At 39.4% G+C, this 25032-nt stretch overlaps 1 protein-coding gene across 1 annotated transcript in view; it reads right to left on the reverse strand.

Annotated features, from left to right (window-relative positions):
- Positions 1–24195, reverse strand: part of LOC116896801 (IQCJ-SCHIP1 readthrough transcript protein) — a 737613-nt gene extending 713418 nt beyond the window's left edge. The window contains exon 1 of the mRNA XM_032898271.1: positions 24074–24195. Within this exon, the coding sequence (XP_032754162.1) occupies positions 24074–24082 (9 nt within the window). The 5' untranslated portion in view covers positions 24083–24195. The remainder of the gene's footprint in view (positions 1–24073) is intronic.
- Positions 24196–25032: the final 837 nt, after the last annotated feature.

Here is a 25032-nt window from a genome sequence, read left to right on the forward strand (position 1 = left end):
TGTAAAAGGAACCGTTTCAGGGGAACATGCTGTTGGTGGGCTACTGGTATGACACGCATCCCACAAAGCAAGAGAAACTACAAAGAGAGCCATTCTGCTCCTCTCATGGCAGCTGTGGTTACTTTTTTCCCGAATCTCAAAGACAATCAAACCCTCAGTAGATAAAAACCTGTGCAGCTGCTGTGTGTAAACAGTGGACGAATGAAACTGTAGAGAACCACGCTCTCTCAGAGGCTTGAATAGAAATATTTTCACCTCAACTGCAAAATAATCCAATGAGTTTAGCCTATGTGATACTTGAGAAAATATGTGTTTAACTGAAACTGGAATAGGAACAAGGAGTCTTGGTGTTAATAAAATTTTGATTACAAAAGATTTGGGGCTGTATCAGGTGAAACTTAGTAAGGAAGGTCCAAGTGTGGCAGTGGAAAAGGGGCCTGACGGTGTATTATGGGAGTCAGCGAAGGTCAGCTTTAGGTACTCTTTTTGAAGCTGTTGTTCTGATGGCAACGATGAAGCCCAGGAAATCCAACAACTGAACCAATCTACAGGATGGTAGTCATCACCCTGTCATCAGCTCTTCCACCATACAGAGTAGCATTGCTCGCAACAGAACAAACTAACAGTGCACAGACAGCCCCAGCACACCAGTCTTCACAGTACAGCACTCACTTCAGGTCTGCCTCTTGACTGGCGACCTCTATACTCCCAAGGCAAACACCCACGGTATCAAGCATTCAGAAACAAGGGCGCCATCCATACTCGTGTATAAATTACTTTTCTTGCCATAGTCAAAGGACCTGATGAAAGTAACTCGAGGGGGGTTTGTTTTAAATCACAACCTGAGGTGATGCAGTCCATCATTGCGGGAAGCTGTGGCAGCTGGATTAGGAGTCAGCTAGACACAGTGTGTCTGGTCAGGAGGCAGAGAGAGACAAATGCTGGTGCTCAGCTCACTTTCTTTTGCACAGTCCAGGACCCCAGCCTCTCAATGCTGTCCCTCAATTTCAAGAGGGTGGGTCATTGTTTTTCATCAGTTAGACATCCTCAAATATCCTCCAAAATACACTTTAGTACTGTGTTTCCATGGCGACTCTAAATCTAGTCAAGTTGATAAAGAATTTTAACTACCACAATCCATTTTGACAATTTAAATGGAAAAACATTAACACTTCATGGTTCCACCTGGTACCGTGGTTTTGAAAGATAGTATTAAATATTAGGGTATGGTTAGTTTTGAAAGAACTATGTGATTTATTAACAAAAGAATTAGAAATCATATAATTACTGGGGACAGGGATATTCAAAATGTACAGTGGTTTCCTCGCTGTACCAATTGCTTAGCATCCAGATTTATGGAGTGGATATATTTGGGAGGGTAGTTTTATAGGATCTTGGGATAATGGAGCTGAGGGTTCTTACAAAGTCATGGCTATTACCAGTCACGAGAGATAATTTCATATTGTAACTAATAGTATGAGTATAGAATATTTATATATCAACTTGGTTGTGATGAAAATAGAGTTATGACAACCAACTGTAGATAACAAGGATCTCTTTAAAATGTCATTTGACCTACTCAAGGTTAAATGTGTTTCCCAAAATAAAATTCCATGAACTTAGTATCTAGCAGCTGTAGAGATCTTTCACTGTATTACCTCATCTCCGTTCTAATAAGGATTCTAAGGGACTCACAAGGATTTCCTGTCATTCTGTGCTCCTCAATGTACCAACTCAGGCTGATATGCTGGATTCTCTCCTTTTGTAGACATGTGAATATGCACAACAGTAAAGGAAAATGAGCATAATGTGAGCTCGGATAATTGTCTCTTCAGCTTTTTTTAGGGCCCACACTTGGTTTTAAAACCAAAAGAATTATGAGGTAGGGGAATAGCATGGTGTGGCTAATAACAATTGTTAACTTAGCAAAATCTAGAATTACCAAGACTATATGCCTCTGTCCATGTCTGTCAGAATTAGGTTAAATACGATGGAAAGATCCACCCTAACTGTAAGCAGCACTATTTAATGGGCTGAGGTAATGAACTGTGTAAAAGGGAAAGCCAGCTAAGAATCAGAGTTCATCTCTTTCTGCTTCTTGATTGTGAAATAATCAGTTGTCATCTCCTGCCAGTAGGACTTTCCAGCCATCTTGAATTGTATCCTTTAAACAAACCAAACAAGCCAAACTAACAAACAAAATGTTCTTTCCTTAAGTTACTTTTCTCAGACATTGTGTTGCAACAACTGGAATATTAACTAACAGCATGTTTACTGGACTTTTTGTTTGTTCCTAATTTAAATGATACTTCATTAATTCCTTCAGGATTTTATTCAATATATTTTTCATCCAATTCTTCTTCCTACTCCACCACATCCTAGACCTATCTTTATCCTCCTAACTTATGTTTCCTCTTTCTGCTTCAAGCTCATCTAGTACAATTTGTATTGTTCAAATATTCTTTGGTTCAGGGCTATCCCTTGCAGCATTCTTTATTTACAAGATAAAGAAACCTGACTCAGAAGTTATAGTATACCAATGTCTCCTCAGCTAGAGTGGGTCTTCATGCTTACAACCTCCATCCATGGTGGAATTTCATTTGCCTTGAGCTCAAGTGGGTTTTGTGCATACTGTCCCAATCACTACAATATTTACCACTGGCCTAAAATATCTTGAAAACACTGCTTCCTTATAACCATTCACCACCTCTGTCTCTTACTATCTCTTTTTCCCTCTATTCCACATTGATCCCTGAGATGTGAGGGAAGGAATATGATACTGATGCCCCATTTATAGCAAAATACTTTATAATCATTTCAGTCACTTATTCATGCATGTTGAATTCATTCACATCAGTTCTGTTCATTGCCACCTACAAAAAAGGAGAGATAGAAGAAAAGGAATAAAAGCTTCTTTGAGGACGATTGAGAGATTCAATAATCTACGGATATAGTGATAAATCACTAGAAATCAATTTGATGCTGTGTCAATTTAGTAAACAAATAGTAATGTGTTATCCCCTAGGATTTATAGACTATTTAGCCATAGCTTCTTGCCCCCAATAATGGTAAGGGTGGTTTCTGGCAGGACAAATCTTAAATCCAAATCAGAGAGTCTTTGGTTATCCCCATAATATTTGTGCCACTGTTGCACGAGTGAGCATATCTCGTCAGGCCAGGCATTATTGTAGCACAGAGGCTTCACATCTAGACATGATTAATGGTTGCATATCTCTTTGGTCAAGTACCTCTGAGCACTGTGAAAACTAGCTATTAGGCAAGAAACTTCAAGGTTGGAAGTAGCTTGATCTTTTTCTGTGTCTATATCTCAAGCCTGTGGTGTCTTCAACAATAGAATCTTGCCACCTAATTCTGGAGGGTAAATAGGAGCAAAGACACTAATCTATGAAGCTTAGGGTCTATTCTCTAATCTATACTTGTGGTTGTGATATAAATAGAAAATACTGATGGACACCAGAGGTTAGTAAAAATTCAGGCATTTGATTCACCATTTCGGAGGAAGCATGACGTTTATACAAGTAATCAAGAAGCAGCTAAATGTGAGAGACAAAACTTGGACTACCCTAGAGGGATTTCTAAATAAACTGCTGAAATTTCAGGAATGAGGAAAATCTAAATGAGTAAACAGCAAAATAAAGAGGGTTAACAGTTCCACCAGACTGTAAACCCACTGAAATGTCATTGTGTTGAGGTACATTGTAGAGATGATGACCCTGTCCCTCTAAATACTTCAGGGTATGTCTCCTAGGTACAAGGAAATTCTCTTGCATGATCACAAGACAATACCTAGCTAAGAAAAAGTCAGCTTAATTAGATCTTTTAGACATTCAAGGAATAATTGTCTTCCATTTCTAGGCTGTCTCCTATGGTCATTGTCATAGTGGAGGTAAAAGAAGAATCTAGGGTCCAGTTAAGGTCTACAGGATATATTTGGATGGTGACTATTCTCTCTCTCTCTCTCTCTCTCTCTCTCTCTCTCTCTCTCTCTCTCTCTCTCTCTCTTTTCCTCCCTCCCTCTCTCCCTCCCTTCCTCTCCTTCTGGTTTCCCTACAGTTAATACAATGTCATTGTCTTTTGCTTGTCATGTTTCATGGCATTGACTTTCACAAAGATGCCAGTCATGTATAAAATGTCAGACATTTTGAGTTCATCTGACTACTTATGATTAGATTCTGTTTTGATATTTTTGTCAATTACATTAGGAAGATGATGTTGTTTTCTTTTTCCTGGAACACAGTAAGAAATAGATAATGTCAGTCTATTCCACTCTTGATGACACTAAGTTGAGTACTACAGTATTCTCAAGACCTTTCCAGTTTGGAGGCACACATTTTCCTAGCAATAACCTAAGTCAACAAAGATGTGAAACTTGGAGAGTATGAGAATAATTTGAATTCATGAAATGACTTTAGTGTCCACTAATAGTCTTTGCCATCATATTTTACATTTACTAGTTGATATTGCATGAAAAATAGCTTTCTGCACTCCTCTGTCCTCTTTTCTTTCTTTCGTTTAGTTCCAGGATCTCCTTCCTAGGGAGTGGTGCTGCCCACAATACATAGGTCTTGCATTCTCAATTAAGGAATAAAGATGCTATCAGACAGATGGGCTCACAAGCCAACCTGATCCAGACAATCCCGCATCTTCGGGGATTCTAGATTGTGTCAGATTGATAATTAATACTAGCCATCTCATAGCCTATGCAGAGTAAAACAGTCTTTCTGGCATTTCCCTGCACTCACTAACAACCAGCGATGTCTTCCAGGAGAATTACATCTAATCAATGTTATAGAAATTACTGACGAATTGATAAATTATAAATGACAGGAAGCCCTAGGTCTCACAGGAGGGAAGTTCACTGAAAGCCTACTCTAGAATCATCTCATGTCATTTACTCAAAGCTGACCTTCATCTGCTCCAACCATATCTCTCTTCCTAGATCCCCCAATATGACACCTTTGTAACATGCCTCATGGTTTCCAACCACAAACAAGTCTAACCACCCTACTTTTCTACTGATTCTATCAATTATGGATTATAAACCAGCCACAACCATCAATTATCTGGGCAGTGTGCTTATGAGAAGCAACTCCTCCCTCCTACAACACATTGACCATGGAATCTATGCATTCTTCTTGAAAATAACTTACTGATAGGCATCAAAAACCTTGGGTTAACAGACAAGAATTAAACATCATTAAATCTCACAACATAGAAATTGGGCCTACTTTGGGAGTAACTTCTCTTATTTTCATGAATTTCTCTTTACCTGCAAAAACTTTAAATGAAGCACTCACCTCATGCTCTCATCCTGGCTTCTCTAGTGCTGGAGGGAAGCTAACATCTGGAGACCCTAGGCCAGCTGCTCTGATTGCCAGCTGTTAAGCAAATTTATTTAACATTTTTAGTATTTTTCTCACCCACAAAACATATTCAATAATAACAATGACACCACAGAGTTATTATGAAGTAGAATGCAAACCATGCTAAAGAGATCTAACATCCACTGTCATTCTCTCAGTCAATGATATGATGCATCCATACTGTTATTAACGGGATGACTTTACCCTCCCCGGGCAAGCCCACAAAAGACTTACCTAACCATCTCTATGGGATTAGCTTTCTGATTCTTCAATATTCCTCATCTCAACCTCTACTCTTATATCCTAGAAGCACTCTGTTTGACTATTCTAGTTTCTCAGAATCAAACACATCCAAACTGCATTTCCATCTCTCTCTAGGATCTCCACCTTTTTTCTCTTGCAATTTTTAACTTTTCAAAATTTTTGGATAATTGAAGATTCACAGCCAATTGTAAAAAAATAAATAAATAACATAAGACACTATATACTGCCCACTGAGTTGTTTTGCATAACAAAAGTGTAAGATCATAAGCAGGGAACTAACATTGATACAACCCTCCTACCTCAGTCAGACTTCTTCAGGCACTGTTATTGAGTTCCTTGTAATTTTACCATGTGTATAGGTTCATATCGCTACTGTCACAGTCAAGATGCAGAAAGTTTTCATTACAGGAACCCGTCATACTACCATTTCATAGCATCCTCCATCCTGACCAGCGCTAACTCTGGTCATTCGTCCATCATTTCTATAATTTTGTCACACCATGATACTTATAAAAAAGGAGTCACAAAACAGTTTGGATACTTCCTTTTTTAAAAACTCACAGTGGTTCCCTAGTCATGATCATCAATGAGGTTTTGCTTCTCACTGCTAAGTACAGCCCCGTGATCTGATGGAGCACAAACAGGCAAAGCAGCCACACCTTTGAGTTTACTCAGGTTGCTTTCAGGTTGCGTTCGTTATGAAGAAAGCTGACATGACCCTTTGCTTGTTTGTTTCTGAGGGATAAATATGTAACAAAGCTAATGCTATGGTGAAGGATGAGCACACATTTGGTTAAACTGACCTAATTGGCTATTCCATATGGCACCTCCACCAGAAATGTGTGAGTGGTACAGTGTCTAGGCCCCTCCTGCTGTTGTCATTACTTCTTATAACTGTTTTGATCAGTCAATAGTGACATCTCTCCATTTTAATTTACATTTGCACCAGTAGTTCATGGGTGTGCCACGTTTTTCACACTTCTATACAATCCCTATGACCTCTTCAGTGAAAGACTTATTTCTGTATTTCTTTTTCATTTCCCAGTTGGATTATTTGAGTCACATATCAGTTATTTCAAAGTCTCTAAGATTTTAAATATATTCTAGATACACATGCTTTGCTAGATATGGGATTTGCACTGTATCCCAGCCTGCAGCTTGCTGTTTCTTCCAAAGTCTTTCACAGGATAAGTGTTGATGAACCCTGCTTGCTAATTTTGTTTCTTTGTGGACTGTGCTTTTTCAGCATTAATTTTTCACTATTTTTAGCTTTAGCTCTCTCTTTTTCCCCCTAAGATGTTTCCTTAAATCATGCTTAATGTTGTACTCTACATGTGAATTTCTAATTCATTATTAGAGTTTTAAAATAAGACCTGTGGGCAAGTGGAGGGGTAGCTTTCCTTGGAAGGATAGGGTCCTTAGCTCATCAGAGTCCACCCGACCACCAGGTTTCCTCAGCATCACTTTCTACCAAAGTCCAGAGTGGCTTACCCATACAAAACAAACTAAGGGTTTTCAGGGGCCATTGTTCCTGCCGTGCAACTACTTTTTCTTAACCTTTCTCCTCAACCCCGAATAGAAGGTCACCTTTCTGTATTTCCCATGATGTTGTACCTCCTCCTCAGACTAAAGTGTCTTCACCCGATCTTCATGCCCCTGATAGTCTTAGCGCTCTCTATTCCATCCAGCGTTCCCTCTACCACACGGGGCTCCCAGGAAAACAATTTATTTATGGAGGTTGGTATTTTTTTGAGAACTAAATTAAATTACACGTAAAGCTTAATGAAAGCTAACCCAGACCACAATCAGTTCTCAATGTAGAATCATTGTAATTATAACAATTGTTATGATTGTAATAATGTCTTTGGCATATTTCATGTCATAGTTTATTATAGATGCTTGTTATGCATTCATTCTTTATTCCTCTTCTCCACCAGTCACGTAACATTTTCTATAATATGTCTTATTTGTTCTTTACACTATAGCACCATAGGCTCAGACAACAGTTGCTGAATTGAATTGTATATTTTATTTCAATTACTATGCCAGCTCAAAAGAGAGAGAGAGAGAGAGAGAGAAAAGAGAGAGAGAGAGAAGAGATTTTATTCCCAATTAACAGTTTAATTGACAATTGGAGCAACCCTTTTCTACAATTTCACATTTTATTGAAACAACATATTGTTTAATTGATGGGGTTGGTTTAGCTAGTTTTCTTCAATTGTTTTGCATTTCCAGCTCCGAAAAAAAAAAAAAGACAAAAAAAAAAAGTTAAATGATTTATGGAAAGAAGGGATAATTAGGTTACTTAATAGAGACAGAAAAGTAAGCTTAAAAGTGGTGGCTGCTGTTGCTTTTCCTCCCCACCCCCCTGCTTCCCTCTGCTCCTCCTCCTTTCTTCCTTTGCTTCTTCATGATCCCCACTAGAACAGTATACTTTTTAAGAGCAAAACCAACATGCAAACTTTATTAGACAGATGCTATTGAGTCCTGTCTCTCATTCCATCCCACCGAACATTCCCCACATTTTTGGAAGAAGATGCATCAAGAAAGGTTAGTGAGGAAGAATTGGTTAAACACTGTGGCAAAGAATGAGGATTCTGGATTCTAAAAGATAAAGCTCATGGACTTGGGAAGGCTTTGACAGATCACACTGAATAAAATGACAGATTCATTTGTAGAAAGTGGTAACAAAAATAAAGCTTTCTAGAAAAGAAGTAGAATCTTCTATGCTGCTGAGAAGCTCAGAATATAGATGTAATTAACTACAAAAAGGAGAGCTCAGAGTGTTTGGGTACAAAGTTAAAGCTGGGTGGGAGGAATAAGTTCTGGTGTTCTGCTGCACAGCGGGATGTCTATAATTAACATAGTGGAACATGCACTTCAGCGTCGCTACAAGAGAGACTTCTCAGTGTTTCGCCACAGAAAAATGATAAATATTTATGGAGGTGGGCATTCAAATTGTCTGATTTTATCATCTTACAAATCACATCTGTATCAAAACACCATACCATGCTGTTTGGTTTTACACCTATATATTAACAGAAAGAAAAATAAAACAGAAAACCATCCTCAAAAATCCCTCAAAAGCCGTGTGTAAGGATTCAGGCTGCCACTTGCTGCCACAAAGCTGGCTTTGGTTTCAAGATGTACCATCTCCAGCTCAAGGGAGGAAATCCTAGTCAAGCCATTGCCGGTGCCAATATTTGATTTTGGTAGAGATACAAGACACATTCTGGACAACAAGATAGAAAGGAGAGTTCACTGAGACCTTTGTCCTACACTTTATTATTATTGTTGTTCTTGTTGTTTTTATTATTATATCATTTTATTTATTAATATTCCAAATTTTGACCCCTTCCTGATCCCCCTCCCAAAGTTTTTCACCCCATCCCTGCTTCCCTTTGCTTTTGAGATGGTGCTCAACCACCTACCCTCTTACCCCTACCTCACACTTTCTCCCCCAGCATCCCCTTCCCTAGGGCAGCAAGTCTCTACAGAATTAGGTGCATCTTCTCTCACTGAGGCCAGACAAGGCAGTCCTCTGCTACATATATGCTAGGGGCCATGGACCAGCCCATGTATGCTCTTTGGTGGGTTGCTTAGTCTCTGGGAGCTCTGAGGGGTCTGGGTTGTTTAATAATTTTGTTCTTCCTATGGGATTGCTTCAGCTCCTTCAATCCTTCCCCTAACTCTTTCTTAGGGGTCCCTAATCTCAGTCTAATGATTGGCTGTGAGTACCTGCATCTGTCTCAGTCAGCTGCTGGTAGAGCCTCTCAGAGGACAGCCATGCTAGGCTCCGGTCTGCAAGCACACCATGGCATCAGTAGTAGTGTCAGAATGTGGTGTCTGTGAGCATGGATGGGTGGCCCCATCCCTCCACTGGCGTCCCTGTTTATCTTCTGGAGGTGATCCATCTCCTTACTGTTGGGCATTTTGGCTAAGTTCATTCCTATTGAGTCCTGGTCCTATTCTTAAAATTAACAGATGTGAGAAACGAGCCAGGCTAAACTCTATCTTGCCAATTTTATTGACACTGTGCTCTGAACTCTTGAGATCACCACACAATCATAAAGACACCTATAAGCAAACAGGGTGAAAGACCAGAAAACTTGGAAGGAGCTGGGTACTTAATGAAATTATACAACTTTAGCAAAGAAATGGGAAGACCTCTAGCTCTAACTATTATATCTTATTAGAACAGCTTAGCTCCTCCTTTCTGGTCAGCTTCATGGATTTCCTGTTTCTATTCTACAAAAGTCACTTGACTGACACTGCTTTTGGGTGATCTCTCTAAGTGTTACAGTTTGAATATAAACTGACTCTCCCAGACTCATGTGTTATATAGACTTGGTCTTCAAATGAGGAACTATTTATGAAGACTGAAAGTAGATCACGGGGGCAAGTTCTTAAGTGTATCTTATGTCTAGGCTGTTCCTGTCTCTCTGTCTACCATGAAGTAAACGGCTCTGCTTTAAACTCATCATGATGGACTGATATCTTCAAAACCATAGGTTAAATGCCTCTTCTTTCTCCAGTTGTCCTCTCAGATAGTTTGGTTACAGTGACTTAAAGTCTAACACACTGAGTCTTCCTGACAGAGAAATTTTAAACAGGAAACCTGCAGTTTAGTTGGCTAAGTGTGTGTTTATGCTTTCAGTTAATATTCCAAGATAAACAAACAAACAGGCTTGCTGTACACACAGTGAAGAAGAAAGAGAAAGAACAGGGACACAAAACACAGGAGGTCTAGATTCAAAACCCACCTTGGTACCTCACCAACTAGCTAGTCCCAGGCAAGATGCTTTGTGTAAAGGACCCTCAGATCCTGTACTGTAAAATGCCCACAGTAATGCCTACCCTGTATGCTGATGCAGAGGATTAAATGCAATCATGCAATAATAAAAGGTCTGTCAAATAGGAAACAGAATAAATGTTAGTTTCTTCTCCCCTAATTAATCCTTTGCTTAGATGAGACACTAACACAGTTTATTAGACTATTAATTCAGAGGCTGTCTTTCCAGCAGAAATTACTCTGACAGTTGGGCTTGTGTCACCAAGAGTAATTTCTGTTGAAAATCTTCTGATCTTAACACTTCCCCCCAGGAAGCCTGATGTGTTACAGAGGGATCAGGCTGGGTTACTTCCAGCCCTAGGGAACATTGATGTGAGATCCACAATCAGAGGGCTCCTACACCCTTGACTGTTTTATTCTCACACCTTGAAAAGAGTGTGTGGGTGGAAATAATGGACTTCAGGGAAGCATGTTAGTAAGAACTCTCCCTATAAGTCATTTCCACACTTTCTGAGACATTGCACCCAAAGCTAATCATATCCTGATAATTATCACCAAGCTTCTGAATACAATTAATTAACATACTATGTATATATTGTGTCTGGAGCATAGAAAAAACTAGGGCTTGGTTTGACAAGAAGCATACTGTCTTAAAAATACAGGCTATTGTGGGGGTTGGGGATTTAACTCAGTGGTAGAGCGTTTGCCTAGCAAGCACAAGGCCCTGGGTTTGTTCCCCAGCTCCAAAAAAAAAAGAAAAAAGAAAAAAAAATACAGGCTATTGTGAAGTTACTCAGCATTTAGGATAAATGAAAGTCATATTTACTTAGTCACTAATCCTCTTGCAGGCCACATAATAATAGGATTTATATTGGTTAAAATGCAACCAGAAAAGGCTTAAAGATGCCCTTACCCTTTGACCTAGAGGCTTTCCTTCCGAGATTTATTTTAAAGACAGAATTGAGTATTTAAACAACAATTAATCGTTTAATGTATATGGACATTTTTCCTTATGTATGAATGTGCATGTGTACTGCATGTGTGTCTGGAGGCCGTGGAGGCCAAGTGAGGGTGTTGGATCCCTGGAACTGGAGTTAGGACAGCTGTGAGACACAACACAGATGCTGGGACTGATCCTAGCTCCTCTGCAAGACCAGCAAATGCTCTTAACCACCAAGCCATCATCTCTCCAGATAGTGATTTTTAAAGACTATTATTACAAGAAGAAAATGGTCTAATAATTCAACCTTAGAAGATTCAAGAGAGTTTCAGAATGTCTACACAGTGAAAGACAATGTAACTAGTGAAAGTAAGATTATAGAAATGTATTTATTGGCATGTGAAGATTCACATGATATATTGTTGGATTTAGGGAGATTATATGCTATGTGTAGTATATTATCATTTAATTAAATTTAATGTATTTACATATACAACTTTCAGTATAGTAAAACAAATATCATATGAACAGTAATTTTTACATCTTGATCTTTTGTAATAAGCAAGAAACAATTGTATAAAATAATTTTAAAAACTCAAAACAAAAAAGTACTTTTAGTTTAAACAGCAGCAAGAGTTTGTCATTATTCGTTATGTAGATTGTCTTAGGTTGCTTTCTGATGCTGTGATAAAACAATGACCAAAACCAACGGGGAGCAAAGGGCTTATTCGCCTTACACTTTGATCTCACAGTTCATCACTGAGGAAACCGGAGGCAGGAACTGATCCGGGTACCATGGGAGAATGCGGTTTACTGGGGAGGAATGCAGCAAGTCATGGCTTGCTCAGTTTGCTCCTTTTTATACAACTCAGGGCCACCACAATGGGCTGGGCTCTCCCACATCAACAAGAAAACACTCCACAGGCTTGCCTGTAGGCCAATCTAATGGACACATCTTCTCAATGGAAGTTCCTCTTCCTAGATAATTCAAGATTGCAACAGTTTACAAAAAGTGACCAGGACTAAGAGTCTCAATTCTACCTTCTCTGATTTCCCCATAGTCTGACTTAGGAAACTCAAGGCAAACCTAGGATAAGAAGATATTAGTGCTTTTTATCTTGGGGGAGGTAACTCTTCTGAGGTTAGCAGACCTAGATGAGTGTGGTGTAGCCAGTCGATTCACTGATTCAAGCACGACATTTAGTCATCAGCAATACTCCAGGTCCTGTATTGGTGATGGGGGAGAATTGCATAATTCTTATTCCTATTGGTTCTTTGCATCTTCCTGTTGATTCCTTCACTAAATACAACCTGATTTGTATCCACTCTGGGAAGTAGCACCTGCCTGTCATTGCCAAGCAGGCTTTAGACCTGCCTACTGGCCTAGATTCAGATTGATTTATAATGTTAGTGATTGTTGTTGTCAGTGGTTTTTATCCATACTCTGTTATTTACTCTGTCAAGTACTTCCAAACATATTTCACCCAAACACTTAACAACAATGCTGCAAGACTAAAGCTATAATTATTCACTTTATAGATGAAGGAAAAGGTTGTCCAAGATTATGTAGGTGGTAAGATAGAGCATCAAAATGAGATGCCAGTTCTACTTGTACCTTTTTAGAGCCCTTATAAGTCAGCAATTCTCAACCTGTGGGTCATAACCCCTTTGGAGGCTGCATATCAGAGAGCCTGTATATTAGATAATTACATTATGATTCATAAGAGTAGGAAAATTACACTTATGAAGGAGCAATGGATAATGTTATGGTTGGGGGACACCACAACACAAGGAACTCTATTAAAGCATCATAGCATTGGGAAGATTGAGAACCACTGCTAAATGTAATTGCTTAGATAATAATAATGTTTAAATAATTTTAATCATTGTCTTTTGGGAAAGAGTTCAGGTGCACTCTGGCAGGTACTCCTAGACCTAAAAACAAGACTCTAAGAAGATAATACCAAACTACTTCCCAGTCCCAGAAGTGATTTGCTATAAGTCAATGCTCTTAGCTGCTGGTGGCAAGGACACCCAAGACATAACTTAAGGCTCCGTGTGGTCAGCTCTCTGCTGGCTGGCTACCTCCAAACCTCTGTAAACCTCAGAACCCAACATAAAGAAGTGTATAAGTCCTAAATATCTCATCTGTGGGCATCAAATGGCATGGCATACGCGTGAGAACTTGCCAACATACAAAGGTCAAGAAGTCTTGATTATGTCTGAATACCAACTGCTCCTGCCTCAAACCCTGGGCAATGCAACTTTTATATAGCACTTTGAAAAGATCAAATGAGGGATTTTAGGGATAAGGAGAAATCTTAATGCGAACAAGTCCCATGGGTAGCATTTTCCCAGGTTTATCATTAGTAAGTCCCGAGAAAAGCCCTTGGCTCAGTGTCCCCATCTCCTGTCTAATGCTGATTTAATGGTTCTGTGCTAGGTGCAGAAGGTCTTTGCCGCAAAATTTGTTAGATGTTAGAAAACCTCGTTACTCATTTTGGTTTCAACTCCCTAGGAGAAAATTAGAGCTTTGAAAGCGTTTCTACACACTTTGTTTTAACTTCATGTGAAGAGCTGGCATGATTATTCAAAAATAGTATAACAAGGTTGAGATTATGGTAGCAATAGTACTAATCTTAAACAAAGCAAAACCCTAACATCTAAGGGTTGGGAGAAGCAAGAATTTATTTTACTATATGTTTAAAAAATGGCTTAAGTTATAAATGTGATACTTGGTCATGTTTTAAAATGTAAGTGGTCCACATTAGGTGAAAGGAAGAAACTTCACCTCAGAGTTTCTTCATCCTGTTGATGATTTCTTATACGGACTTTGAATGTCTTCTATGATTACATAAGTGAGTGACTGTAAGTATCTGTTTTAATACAATGCCACTCTGGTAGACTGCTCTGGGAAGTGATTTTCTTCTTCTGAAATTTTGATTTTAGTTTTCACATCCATATGTATGACTGAAACCATATTAAACTTGCCTCCATAATACCCCATTACATGGCTAGGTCATACATTATTTAAGTGTTTTTCTCTGGATTGAGATTTTGTTATTTATATATTATTAGCAACACAGACGATCTTACCACATCTTCCTTGAATTATGTGAGTATATCAAGGATATTTCATGCATGTGAGCATGCATGCACATGTTTGCCTCATGTACATAAGTATGATGGTGCATGTGTCCCTGTGTGTGCACTTGGGAGTAAAGCAAGACAAAGGTGTATCCCCTATTATTCTTCTCATCACTGCCTTATTAGTCGATGAGAGGTCTCTCACTGGACTGGAAGCTTGTTTCTTTAGCTAGTCTGGTTGGCCAACCAGCTCTTGGGAAGTACTGTATCCTCTCTCCAATGCTGGGGTTATAGGCAAACTCAGCCATGCCTGGTTCTTCTACATGGCGTCTAAGGGTTCAATGCATATCTTCAGGTTCCCATGCTTGTAGATCAAATGTTCTTAACCATTAAGCCATCTTTCCCACCCCCTGCAAGGAACTTCTCAGAAGGAAAATCAGTAAGTCAAAAGTCACAAAGCCAGGTATGGTGGCTCATGACTGCAATCCCAGCAGAAGAGAGACTAAAGCAGGGAGATCACTGATGGTTTGTGGCCAGCCTATGCTATACAATGAGTCCTAGGCCAATCTTCATTATAAAATGAGACCTTATCTCAAAGCAACAAGTACTGTGCATTCAAATATTGACAGATACAGCAAAGTGCCTTCTCTTGATAGTTGCATTATTTGCTATTCCCTGAACACGGGAACGAGAACACAATATGCAGACATAGATTGCATAAGGAACTGGAACTGAGGGATATGCTATCAGTGAGTTGGTGGACACTCAATTAAATTTAAGAAGTGGAAAATGTTTGACCTCAGGTGGACTGCAAATCACTAGGTCACTGGGCCTTCCACCTTAGGAACAGTGTTGGAAAGGGACTAACAGTCATGGCGCCGATACTGTGTGCTGGAACCATTCTAAGTGCACTGCCCACATTAAGCCTCCCATTTCTCCCAACACCATTATAGAGATGGTGCTGTTGCAGTTATAGATGGGAAAAAACAAGGCATACAAAACTTAGGCAAATCCCCCAGGGCCACCCAGCTGTTAAATGGTAGAACTCAATTTGGACCTAGAAGGCTCAGGCCCAAAGTCAAGACATTTTAAACATTGTACATTAGACCTCTGTGCTTTTAATGATGTGCTAGTCACATTTGAGAGAAAAAAAACAGCCTGTGCCAAGAGCAGCAGAAACACAAAGAAGAAGATAATATTGTTCCCACCCAGGTCATTTCTCACACTGTATTCACCCCCACCAGAACTGCCATAATACAACATGCTCACATTCACTTAATCACATGTGCATTGTCACAGATAGCATAGAGTGGCCATTTGCTTTTTCCCATAAAGTACAAGGTCATTATGATCCTTTAGCCTTGGGTAGGGATGCTAAGAACTGCCGTCTTGTGGACATAAAGTGGTTGCTGTACACATGAACTTAAAGCAAGTACAGTTACTTTCATAAGGCCTATAGACGATCAAGCCAATTAAAAAGTCAAGCATGAATAGATAAGGCGTTACTGAGATCCTATCCTTGCTAAGGGGATATTAGTGGCTGCTGGCTGCTGGAGGAGGAAAAGTATTCCTTTTGGGGAGTAAACCCATGTACCAGAGGGGGGTTGGTTGCCCATGCACCAGTGGGCGGCTCCATGTCCATGCATATGCTAGCAGTCCTAGTTGGACTCTGTGGACAAAAGAAAAATGTTATCTCTAATTGTCTGATGTTGACTAAGATTAACATCTTCAGACATTGATAGATTTAACATCTTCACATTCTGAATATTAATAATTCTACCCTGAAAAGAAGGGTATAGCTCAGTGAGGAGGGGAAATCACTCCATTACAGAAACACGCCCTTAGAATACAATAGCAACCTCAGCAAGAGCGGCGTTACCCAGCCACAAATCTATAATTTCCAACCATGTGTCTCCCATAACATGTGAGAGCAGCGGGAGGAAGAGAAGTCTCCAAGGTGAGTCTCCTCGTCATCACCCTTCCACTGGCATGTCCCAGAGCTCAGGCGTAGGTTCAAGTCTATTCTGCCACCCGCACCGTGTGGGCATCATGACTCTAGCCTCATCTATAAGATGAGAAGTAATCAATCCACTCCTGCATCAGTGGAGTCTCACTAAGACTCAGAAAGTCCAGTGAAGATCTCTACCCAAAAGTTTGTAGATAAATCACAGACTAACTAAACTTCCAGTCAAAGGACACCTTCACCCCACCCACCATTACTCCTTCTGCCGTGTTTCATTCCTTTTGGCTTTGCTGGAAAAAAAATCAAACAAGCAAACAAACAAACAAAAACAATAACCAAAGGTGATCTCTTATAATGAGATTAAGAGCCAAAGCGAGGCTTGGTCTGTGAATGCTTCATGCTGTGGTGGTCAGAGTGGCTGGCAGGGTATTCTTTTCTGGGCGGCTGTAATTATGAAAGGCCATAAGCTCTATGTTACATTACACAAAGCCAACTAGCGTGCAAACAACACGTCTTCTTATTACCATAGATTATTAGGCGCACACCAGTGCACATGGCTATTTACAGCTAGTTGTCTTAGCTCTTTAAAGTTTTCTTCATTTTGATTATTGTCTGCTACTGTGGGTAGAACCCAGGGCCTCGTGTATGGTGGCAAGTGCTCTACTACTGAGGACCCATTCTCAGCCATAAAAGTCTTCCCTTCGTACACAATGATAGTAACGTGAAGTTGATAGCAGGCTTTTTTGCTCTGTACAACGAACCTTGGAGGCCTGAGTAAATATGCAGATTTGACTGCCATGTCATTCTGCTTTAATGGCAATTAAATATTTGCTCTGAGCACCTCAGATTACAGTGCAAATCTTCATGAAACTCATACTCTCTCTTTCTCTAAAGTTTATTTAGCATCCAGGATGTGGTGTTCTTCTCTTCTGCTGGGTTTTCAATTATATAGTGTGTAAATCTTCATCTGAAGACATTTAGTCATTTTTTTCCTTGTTCATGTTGGATTAATTACCTTTGTCCTTTTGTTAGTTAGGCAGCATGATGCAGTCTTTTAGATTCCTCTATGAGAAGGTGCCAACATCTCATGTCAATGGCATTGACCCTTTATCTCCCCACAGAGCTAATGGGACCCTTCAATTAGATGGGCTAGCCTTTACCAGCCTTGCAAGTCAGGATCGGGTCTGTGTGATGCCATTAGAACTTGGTACAAAATAAAGTATAATAACAACGATTTACTCATACACCCTGTTGTAAATTTATGGGTTCAAAGAAAATATTTTTATAATTGAATTTAAAAAGGGAAAAGTATATTTTGTCAGAATGATTAGTCTCTAAACCATAATTTTTATTCTGTGCCTTAATCTTTTATTTAACGAATTATTTTCTTAAGTCTCCAACTTAAGAAAACCAACCAAGGTTTGAAGAGGTGAATAACAGTGCCTGCCATATCTTCAATTGGAGCAGCGGTTCTCAACCCATGAGTCACAACCCCTTTGGGGGTCATATCAGATACCCTTCATTTATATTTACATTAAGATTCATAACAATAGCAAAACTACAGTTATGAAGTAGCAGCAAAAATAATTTTATGATTGGGTCACCACAACTCGAGGAACTGTATTAATGAGTCACAGCTTTAGGAAGGCTGAGAACCACTAAATTGGATTCAACTAGGGTAAGACAGGCAATACACTAGAATGCCATGCTTCAGGAGACACTAGCTCTAAGGAATCAAGGTGCCGTTACTTTGGTGTCTCTCTCACCTTACCCTAAGTTCATCTGGTAGACTCTGTAGAGATAACCTCTTGTCAGAAAAAAGGTTACACCACTCTTATCTCCCTTCAATGCTTGGCATCATGCTGTAAGAATTGCACTAATGAAGACCTGTTCAGAAATCCATGCCAGTATCTCAGAATGGTTCAAACATTTGGCTCTTACCTTACGGTCTTTGGCCCATTTTGAGTTTATTTCTGTACAAGGTTAAGAGATAGGGATCTATTTTTAGTTTCCTCCTAATGTATATTTCCTCAGGATAATATGTTAAAGAGGATGCCTTTTCTTTGATGTGTTTGTCTCCTTTATCAAAGATCAGCTGGCTGTAGATACATACGTGTATGTATATTCTCTATACTATTCTATCAATATATGTGTGTTTTGATTGCAATACCATGTTTTTGTTGCCATGGTTCTATGTCATGTCCTGAGATCAGGTACTAGTATGTCTATGGTATTTCTTGTTTAGCTCAGGTTACCTGCACTTTTTGGGTCTCTTAGGCATCAGTATGAATTTAGGATTTTTTTCTGGTATTGTGAAAAATGTCATTGATAACACAATTAATATTACAATGTGGTTTTCACCAAATCTATAGTTTGCAATAATTCTCGTAGTTATGAACATGGGGGAGGAGGGCTTCCCATCCTCTAGCATCTTCTTCAGTCTCTTTTCTTAGTGTCCTAAAGATTTATCAGCACTTGTTACAATGGATTGAATCTTAACTACTGTACATTGGATTGCTTTGCTGATTTTTCCTATTGAGTTCATTATTTGATTATTAGCAAATCTCTAAGGCTGTGTATTGATTTTGTAACCTGCCACTTTGAAGCACTATTTTTTTTTTCAATTCTGAGAGTCTTTTGCTGAAATCTTTGAGGGATTTCATGTACAGAATCATATTACCTACACACAGAGATCATTTAGTAGAATCAAGAATTGAAATACAGGACTACAACAAATTTAAGAAAAACTTCTTCAAAACAAAGAAAACTATTACATTCCTTTGAATATTGCCTTCTTCTTATCCTGTCAATTAATCACAGAGTCTTTGACACATACAAGTACAAACATGCACTCACGCATGCACATAAAGTCACACTTTGCATTTATTCATCGTTCCCATTCATTTACCTAGTTCAAGATCACATTCCTTCTAACTTATAACTAAAATGGCCTAATGTCTGTCCCTGTCAGCAGTTGGTTCCCCATCACTGCAGCCTCTATACTATGGCCACATTCGCACAAATTATTTTGATCACATCAAAAAAAGAGACAGTCTACAGAATGGGTGGTCTTTGCCGCTGATTCAAATCCAGAACATAAAAAAGTAAACATCTTAACAACAGTATAAATAATCAATAAATGGACAAAACTTTAGCAGTAATTTCTCAAAAGAAGAAACCAGTAAACAAACAAACACCCAGTAAATATGTAGAACGTGCTCAACATCTTTAGAATTAGGGAACCACAACTCAAGACTAAATTCCATCTAACTGCAGCCAGAATGAGTGTTACATTTAAAAACAATAAATGCTGATAGAGATAGAGGGAAAAGGGAACTCTTATACATTGTTGGTGGGGATATGAGTTATTATATTCACCATAAAAACATTATGAAAATTCTCACAAAACTAAAATTAAAAGTATTTTATGATCCAGTTATACCATTCCCCACTCCTGGGCACATAACTAAAAGAAATGGAGTATGCTTGCATAAGAAACACCTGAATCCTGGAAATGCTTAGTGTGGCACTATTCACAATAGCCAAGTTATGGAGTCAGTCAAACACATGTCACTAGATGAACAGATTAAGAAAATAGAGTACCAAAGGAACTCTATAACCAAAGGAACATTATTTACCCATAGCAAATAATAAAACTACATCATTTGCAAGAAAATGGATGTAACTAATGGTCATCATGATAAATAAACTAAGTCAGATACAGAAAATCAAGTAGAATGAGATAATTAAAATTTAGAAAGCCAAGCTGAAAGAGGTAAAGGGATTACCAGGGGCAGGGAATGGAGGAGATAAGGAGGGAGGGAAAGAATTAGGAGAGAGAACCTGTGGGAGGGTGAATACAATGGAAGCATGTAATTTGTATGTAGAGAACTGTCACTTTGAAACCCATTAATATGTTTAATTAACATGCACCAATAATCATATAAAATGCAGTTTATAAAGAAATGCCATTAACCGAGTCTCTGGATATAGAACATTCTGATACGCATCAATTATTAAACAAAGCCCATTCTTTACCCAATTTTGTTTCTTGTCATTCATCTTTATTGTCCTATGAACCACTTAATGTGCTAAGACTCTTATCATTTCTTCCCAGAGGACCAAAATAACACATCCAGAAAACAACTAAGCATCCAGTTGGTAACTGGAGCTAGAAGTGAGGTAATAACACTCCAATGATTATGCTATGCAATGATCAGAAGACTTCACTCTATTGTCCAGGTTCACATCCAAGCTCCTCCACTTATCCATTATACAATTACACAAGATCTATGATTTTTCAGTGTCTCATCTGCAGGATGGGAATATTAACAGTAGTCAAAGGCTGTGCAGAGATAATTCATTTAAAGCACTTAACCCAGGGCCTGAAGAGAGGGTTCAACAGTTAAGAGCATTTGTTGCTTTTGCAGAAGATGCAGGTTCAGTTCCCAGCACCCTCATGGTGGCTCACAACAGTTGCAGGGGATCTGATGGCCTCTCCTGACCTCTGATCACACTGCACAGGCACAGTGTACATTTATGCACTCAGGTACACACACATACACATAAAATAAATACATCTTAAAGATACAATACTTAGCATAGTGCCTGTCCCACATCTGACAGACAGAAGAACATGCTCAATAAATAGAAATTAAAGATCCTGTCCTCCCTTGTCACACACACACACACACACACACACACACACACACACACACACACACACACGATCCATTTTCGGAAGGCTGTTCCTCCTATTAAAGCCAGTGAAGACAATTAGAAACATTTTAAAATCCTCCTTACAATGTGCTTCTCAGTTCCCTTTCCTGTCACCTGCAGTGTGGCTCCTCCTCGCCACAGAATCCCCAACTTCTTGTCCACTGTATCATTTGTTTTTCCCATCTTCCTTTCTCATGCATCCCAAGTGGCCATTCCTTCTCCTTTATAACCCAGAAGGAGTTCCTCCCCATCCCTACTGTGACCGTCCCCTACTGGCAAGCCTACAGACCATGCCATTTTGAAGCCAAGTAGAACAAATGAGAAAAGTGTAAGTCTCGAACTGTGCTGAAGAGAAAAATCCTCTCTCATTTCTGCAGAAGAAAAACTTCCCCTGCCCTTCCTCTCGTCAAGTGTGCCAGGGCGGTGCTCAGTGTGTGGTTAATAAGTGAGTGATTTCAGTTGAAGACGCGTGGTCAGCTGACAAGTTATAGTTTTGACATATGGGAGCCGTAAAATTGAGATACTCGGTAAAGCACCCTCAATCTTCAGATGAGGACACTTTTGCACAGGAGAAAGTGTTTTTAATCACTTAGGTGTGGGAGTTATAAAAATCGGTTTATAAAATAAAGACCTGGTCTATCGAGCCTCTACAAGTGAGCGAGAAGTCATAATCAGGGACAGAGGGCAAACGTGTCATCCTTTTCTTCTCACTATTGAGGACATACGAGATTTCCTACTAAGGAACCCTGAATGCTGGCATGTTACCACACGATGCCATAAAAGCTCAGAAAAAGGAGACCTCTTTTATTCCCAAAAAACTGACTTCACACAGGACTGCCAGCTTCAGAAGTAGGGCAAGTGTTTTGAAATAGGACAGAGTGCAAAAAATTGTTTCTACAGTTCTTAATAACATATATATTAGCATATTATACTACATGCAATATGCTGCTAGTGGTGCTGCAGCGTCCTGGGTATGTATTTGAAACCGTCTGCAGGATATTTATATGCAAGGCCAATATTCTGAGGTGATGTAGAACACAGTCTTAAACGTATTTATAGAACTGGAGTAAATAGTACCTAAAATAAAAACTAGTTACATACAGAGCAATCTATGATCATAACATCCAGTGTCTCATACCTGTTTTTAAAGGCTCCTAATACTCTGCTGTTTCAAGAAATCACCCCACCATATTGCAATTCCCTATAGTGCTTTTAATAATCATTAAGTGGATATGGTTGGTAAAAATCACTATTAAAATTTATGTAATTAAAAACCACATGTAGTCCTCTATATTAACTTGTAAAAGACTAAATTATGAAAAACACTGATTCAGGAATATTTACTTTTGTTGTTACGACTAAGTAAACTGTGTTACTGAAGTTTTCAATCATCTTCAATTCAAAGAAAATAAATACCTTTTTATTTTATAGTCAATATTATGAAGAAAAAATAGTGGCTAGTCAATATAAAATAATGAGGCTGTTTACCTCCTTGCTTAAAGTACAAGGAACTTCCAGACAGTGCAAGCACAAACCTGGACTTTTCCAGGTACCTGGCTATTATTTAAGAAGTCTCCACTTTCAAATACCCGTGCCAACTCTACATTTGAGCATGCACTGGTAAGGATGAATTTTGTTTACTTTCTAAGAAAATTGCTTTTCTTCATGGGTTCTGACTTGCTTATCTACTCATTTTTATAATTAGTCAGTACTGGTCTCCCAGATCAAGAAGACCGTGCAGAATGACAAAGAGAAGGGGGCAAGCTGTTGTCACCTCAGGGAGCGATGCTCCAGAGAAGTTGTTTTTCTTGGGCACTCCACACATTACAATCATAATTAGCTCGCCATTACACTTACATACGCACGTGCTCGCTCTTCAAAAGAAGCCTTTTAAATAAAGTAGTGCAAGCGTCTCTCCAGCTTAAGGATTTGAAATAGCAATTAAGCCTGCACCTTAAATCATTTGTCTTTATAACTAGAGGAACAAGTCCCGAGGATGTAAATCTCACCCAATGAGACGAGAGCTGCCGAATGCATTATTAATTGCTAAGTAATTTCTTAATTTTAGAATCTAACTTTCAACACTAGAAAATAAGTACTGTGATTTATGGAGCCCACACACTCCTGCCGCTTTCTGGGAGTTCAAGAACCACGGCACATCCTGTGTACAGCGTAAACGTGATCCCTCCAAGCCAAAATACATTACTGGATTCAGCTACGGCAAACCCACTCTGTCTACTTATCGCCGGAGCACTAATATTTAGAGTAGCTAAAACGCCTGCTGAACACTGCAGCTCCACGTCCCCCGGGCTTACTCCGGAGCACGCCACATCTCTGCCCTCAGCGGCTGCTGACTTTTAAGAAGGCAGGTGACATGGTACACAAACGCTGCAGCAGCCAGGTAACTCTTCTCTGCAAATCTTCAAAACCCCAAGCCCCATCCCCCTACACACACACACACACACACACACACACACACACACACACACACACACACACACCTCTTTCATTTGTTTTAAGGGAAAAAAAAGGTTTTGGATAGCTATCTAAAACACACCATCTGCAGGGTTTAATAAGAATATATTTTTCTTATACTTGCTGCTGATGTGTAAGATGTTTCCAGATCTGATTAGAAAACCTGGCTATGCATAAAAAGTACTGCTTTCAATAAGACTCTTGTAGTGAAATCTGCCCGAACAGACATATGTGCACATAAATTGCCCATATTTCTAGACACATGCCTATATTACCAAGCATGCATGCACACGCACACCAAGAGCTGCAATTAATCCCCGGGTCTATAAGCCCCCTTTCACAGGCTTTTGCATGCATATTATTCAAGAGAGAGATCTTTAGAAAAAAAATGGTAAGCAGCCGCATCTATTGCACACAGAAGTGGCGTGCTAGAGAAGCAAATACGTTACCAGTCGCATTTTGAAGTTTCTAGAGCACCTGCAGGTAAGAGGAGACTGAATCAGAGGCTGCCGCACGGTGTTCCTCGGAAACACAGAGCCCGATGTGACTGTGGGGGAATGCGAAGCGAGGGTGAGGCTGGAAACCTTTGAGTTGAGCTCTCTCTAAGCATCAGAGAGCCTCAAAGAGGAGAAAGAAAAAAAGGCAGCCCACAGACAGGGAGACGAGAAACTTCTGGCACCTCTCCAACTCAGGAATGAATTCTCTGTAATTTGGAGATGGATGGTTGATGGAAATGAAGAGAAACTTGGATTTCCCAGAGAATTTGCTCAGCCACGCAGAAATGGGCAGGTAATAGCCGAGCTCATTGGAAAACAGCCATTCAGGAATCAGGAGCGGAAAAAAAAAAAAGAAATTCTTGTTGGAAAAATATTAAAAGGCTACTCCAGTCAGCTTCCCCAGATGCCTTTACGAACTTCAAATGGATCGCTCCCTTGGCTATTTGTTGCATGTTTCATTAATCCCAGTGCAGAGGTAAACTGGAAAATGCTAATTCCTTTTATGTAGAAAACTGGATTTATTGCTTCATTTTACAATGTACTTTACACATATAAATGCATAGGTTTACTTACAGAGCTCCCGTTTCTCCTGGAAAGCCACGGGTGTTTACTTCAGATTAAATGCTAAAAGGCTTATATACAGCTTTTCACAAAGTAGAGGGAAAAAAACTCTTAATACTCAGAAACCAAGCCGAGTGCTGATACTTGTACATAGAGTTTGAGGCACAGGGAGGATGGAGAAGGAGCCCTGACCCAGTCAGTGGCACATCAGAGATGCAACTCTGCAGTGCCCTGAGCAGGCAGGCGGCTTACACCTATAAATATATCCATGATGAAGGGTGGGAAGAAAAGAGCTTGAGCAAATTAAGTTCTTAAGGACAATAACCACGACTCCGTTAGGCTACCAAAGA

Source organism: Rattus rattus, chromosome 3 (assembly GCF_011064425.1).
Source record: "Rattus rattus isolate New Zealand chromosome 3, Rrattus_CSIRO_v1, whole genome shotgun sequence".
Classification (NCBI taxonomy): domain Eukaryota; kingdom Metazoa; phylum Chordata; class Mammalia; order Rodentia; family Muridae; genus Rattus; species Rattus rattus.